The 3,127-nt window shown below is 34.9% G+C and overlaps 1 protein-coding gene across 1 annotated transcript; it reads right to left on the bottom strand.

Annotated features, from left to right (window-relative positions):
* Positions 1 to 546: 546 nt before the first annotated feature.
* Positions 547 to 2,192, bottom strand: LOC113036736 (uncharacterized). Its single transcript, XM_026193189.1, has 4 exons — positions 1,973 to 2,192; positions 1,676 to 1,783; positions 1,350 to 1,557; positions 547 to 1,186 (listed from the first exon to the last, which is right to left on the bottom strand). Exons 1-4 carry the CDS (start codon positions 2,146 to 2,148, stop codon positions 842 to 844), a joined length of 837 nt encoding a protein of 278 aa, XP_026048974.1. The 5' UTR covers positions 2,149 to 2,192; the 3' UTR covers positions 547 to 841.
* Between the last annotated feature and the right edge of the window lie 935 nt (positions 2,193 to 3,127).

The following is a 3,127-nucleotide window of genomic DNA, read 5'->3' on the forward strand; positions in this document are numbered from 1 at the left end:
TAATGAATAATAAATATTTATAAATGACAAAAGATAGCTTTGTCGTAAAGTTTAAAACATGTCAACATTTATTAATCACTAATAAACATTTATAATTGCCAAATGGGAGCCTTATTGTAAAGTGTAAAGCATAACACCATTTATTAATGACTACTAAACATTTATAAATGACAAAAGATAGCTTTGTCGTAAAGTTTAAAACATGTCAACATTTATTAAGGACTAATAAACATTTATAAATGCCAAATGGGAGCCTTATTGTAAAGTGTAAAGCATAACACCATTTATTAATGACTACTAAACATTTATAAATGACAAAAGATAGCTTTGTCGTAAAGTTTAAAACATGTCAACATTTATTAAGGACTAATAAACATTTATAAATGCCAAATGGGAGCCTTATTGTAAAGTGTAAAGCATAACACCATTTATTAATCACTAATAAACATTTATAAATGACAAAAGATAGCTTTGTCGTAAAGTTTAAAACATGTCAACATTTATTAATCACTAATAAACATTTATAATTGCCTAAAGTGAGTCTTAAATGTATAATGTCACCATTTATAACACTTAGACCTAAATTACAATCAGTGCTTGAAATAACATTTAACTACTGTCAAAAATGGCAATGTATTGTAAGAGTAACACATGTAACATTAAATGTGTTTTTTAAAACACCAAACAGTCACCCACTCCAAAAAAAGTTCATGCCAGACTGGTTCAAACTGGAAATATTTTTTGTATGTCCTTAAATAAGCGTCCCAGTGGTCCATCAGGGTGTCGCGAACCAAGCCAAGATGACGACTCAAGAACCATCAGGTGTTCCTCCAGCAACTTCTCAGTGCGATTTCCTTAGTCTACGGACATGTCCTTTGATGGTCATCCAAGCCCTTTCGATATGCTGTGTATGACTGCCAGATTGAGGATCTACAAACCACCTGCTGTGATTTACAGTGTAATGTCTGTACCCTATGTTTGTCAAAACATTCTTGTAGGCTCTCCACTCATCACTGATAATGGCACTACCCAACTTAGCATGCTGTCTGATCAGAGGAACAAGGTGGCGCCTTGATCGTTTTTCAACAAGTTTTAATACGAGCCTTCGCCTTTTGTCTTTAATTCCCATCATTCCAAATACCCATTTCTTCCTTTTCCATGCATTTCCAAAGCGTCCACGTGCATACTGAAAACAAAAAGAATAAAATTAAACAGAATATCTACAAAGAAACATTCAAAAAGATGGTTGCTTCTACTAATTTTTTTAACTTATGGTAAAGGTTTCCATGTTTAGAGGACACATTCAGATCTGCATTGATTCTAACAAACCTGTCTGAGAGTTTACCAACCTTTCGCTGATGACGGAGACAGCTTTCATCTATAACCACAAATTCTCTGTCACCACCAAGACGGTGTCCATTGTTTATTCTGTGTCTTTTAATTGCACGTATACAAACATGTCGAATGTGTCTTGCCATGCTACTTAGTGTTCTGGAGCTGCCAGCCACTTCATCATCGATCATATCTATTTGTCTGAGCCTGAGCCCTTGTGAAAATCTGTGATAGAAATTGAGGCAATTATTACTTACTGAGGCCCTAATTTTATTTCACAAGTCTCGTATTGGTGTTCAATTATGAAAGGTGCATTGCTATTAATGTCTACATCTACATATACCTGTAAATGAACTTCATCCAACTGAAAAGAGATGTTTTTGATTTCTCAAAGAGGGAGCTAGTTCTAATTGTTCTGGAAACTTTCCTATGACTTGCTCTTTTGCAGCACCTGAGAACATACAAATGAGTTAAGTAAAGAAATGGACCCTTAAACAAGAGCATTAATTGAAAAGATAATCACAAAATTAAGTATGAAGAAAATAATAATGAAAAGAGGTTAATGCTCCCTCTTGCATTGATAACCGAAATATTTTGTTATATTTACTACATGCACTACATTATCATGCATTATACATACCACATATATTGGTCTTTCTTCACCACGGAAATCATTTTCATCTTATGGTGACAAACAGGACATCTAAGCTTCTTTTTTAGCAGGTGTTTCTTCTGCAGCCATTTAATGAGCCTTAGTGCCTTATATTTAGTTTGTTTTCCTTCTATTCTGGCGCGCAATCTCATTCCCAGAGACATTCTGGTGGGAAAAAATGAGTAATTTATTTTATTATCACCTCGAAACACCGTAAAATACTCTATGGGAGTCTAGTGCAAAACTGACCGGTTTCTTGCCAAATAGTGAGCCAAATGTGTTCACCTATATATTTCATCTAGAGTTGCTATATTAAACATTTCAGACTAAGTTACTATCCTGTAAGCACAATCAGCATTTGTAAACATATTTGGATTGATTAATATATTGTCTGGCTTCACAGTTTGAATAAAAGCCACACGTTAGAGATATACACGTTCCAACATACAGACTCATAATCAACCATAGAGTAAGACATTCATTCCAACGTACACACTTTCATACACAAAAATAGATCCACAGTATTGCCCAAATAATGGTGAAAAGATTAAGGGAAAGCTAATCTATAAAAATGAGTTTTCAGCAAACAAACCTGTTAGGCTGAAGAAGACTGTTCCTAAATTTGGGTACTACAACCTCAAAAGTGTAATCAGCTCTGGATTCAAAATATGAGTAATTAGGAGATCAGATGAGAAGTCGGTATCAGTGATAAGATCTTCATAGCTCTGATATATGAGCAGGAGCTTAGTGCTTTATATGTTAATAATAGGATTTTAAAGTGGATTCTGAATTTCACTGGGACAGAGGGAAGTACAGCAAGAAAAGGTTTGATATATGAGCACTGGTTACATTTTTTAGCAGCCTTGCTGCTGCGTTCTGCACCAATTGGAGACAGGCTATGGGGATGCTTGTGAAAAGTGAGTTACAAAAGTCAAGAAGAGGTCCAAATTAATGAATTACAGTAAAGATTTGATTTTTTTTCTATATTTCTGAGATAAAGGAAGCAAGGCTGGATGACATGTAAGATTCAAAATTCAGATGTTGGTCAAAGATGATAACAAGGTTCTTAGCAGACGCTCTGATGATACTGGCGAGGGGCCCGATGTACTGACTGACCTACTTAGAGCAACTGTCACAGGCAAA

The sequence above is a fragment of the Astatotilapia calliptera genome, chromosome 14 (genome assembly GCF_900246225.1).
Source record: "Astatotilapia calliptera chromosome 14, fAstCal1.2, whole genome shotgun sequence".
Taxonomy (NCBI): Eukaryota; Metazoa; Chordata; class Actinopteri; order Cichliformes; family Cichlidae; genus Astatotilapia; species Astatotilapia calliptera.

What these genes read in the sequence shown, in the direction of transcription:
- LOC113036736 (XM_026193189.1), bottom strand. Translation starts at nt 2,148, where the DNA reads ATGTCTCTGGGAATGAGATTGCGCGCCAGAATAGAAGGAAAACAAACT. An exon ending in TGGATGAAGTTCATTTACAG is followed by an intron (nt 1,558 to 1,675) that starts GTATATGTAGAT and finishes TTTCTATCACAG; the next exon opens with ATTTTCACAAGGGCTCAGGC. An exon ending in GTCTCCGTCATCAGCGAAAG is followed by an intron (nt 1,187 to 1,349) that starts GTTGGTAAACTC and finishes TTTTGTTTTCAG; the next exon opens with TATGCACGTGGACGCTTTGG.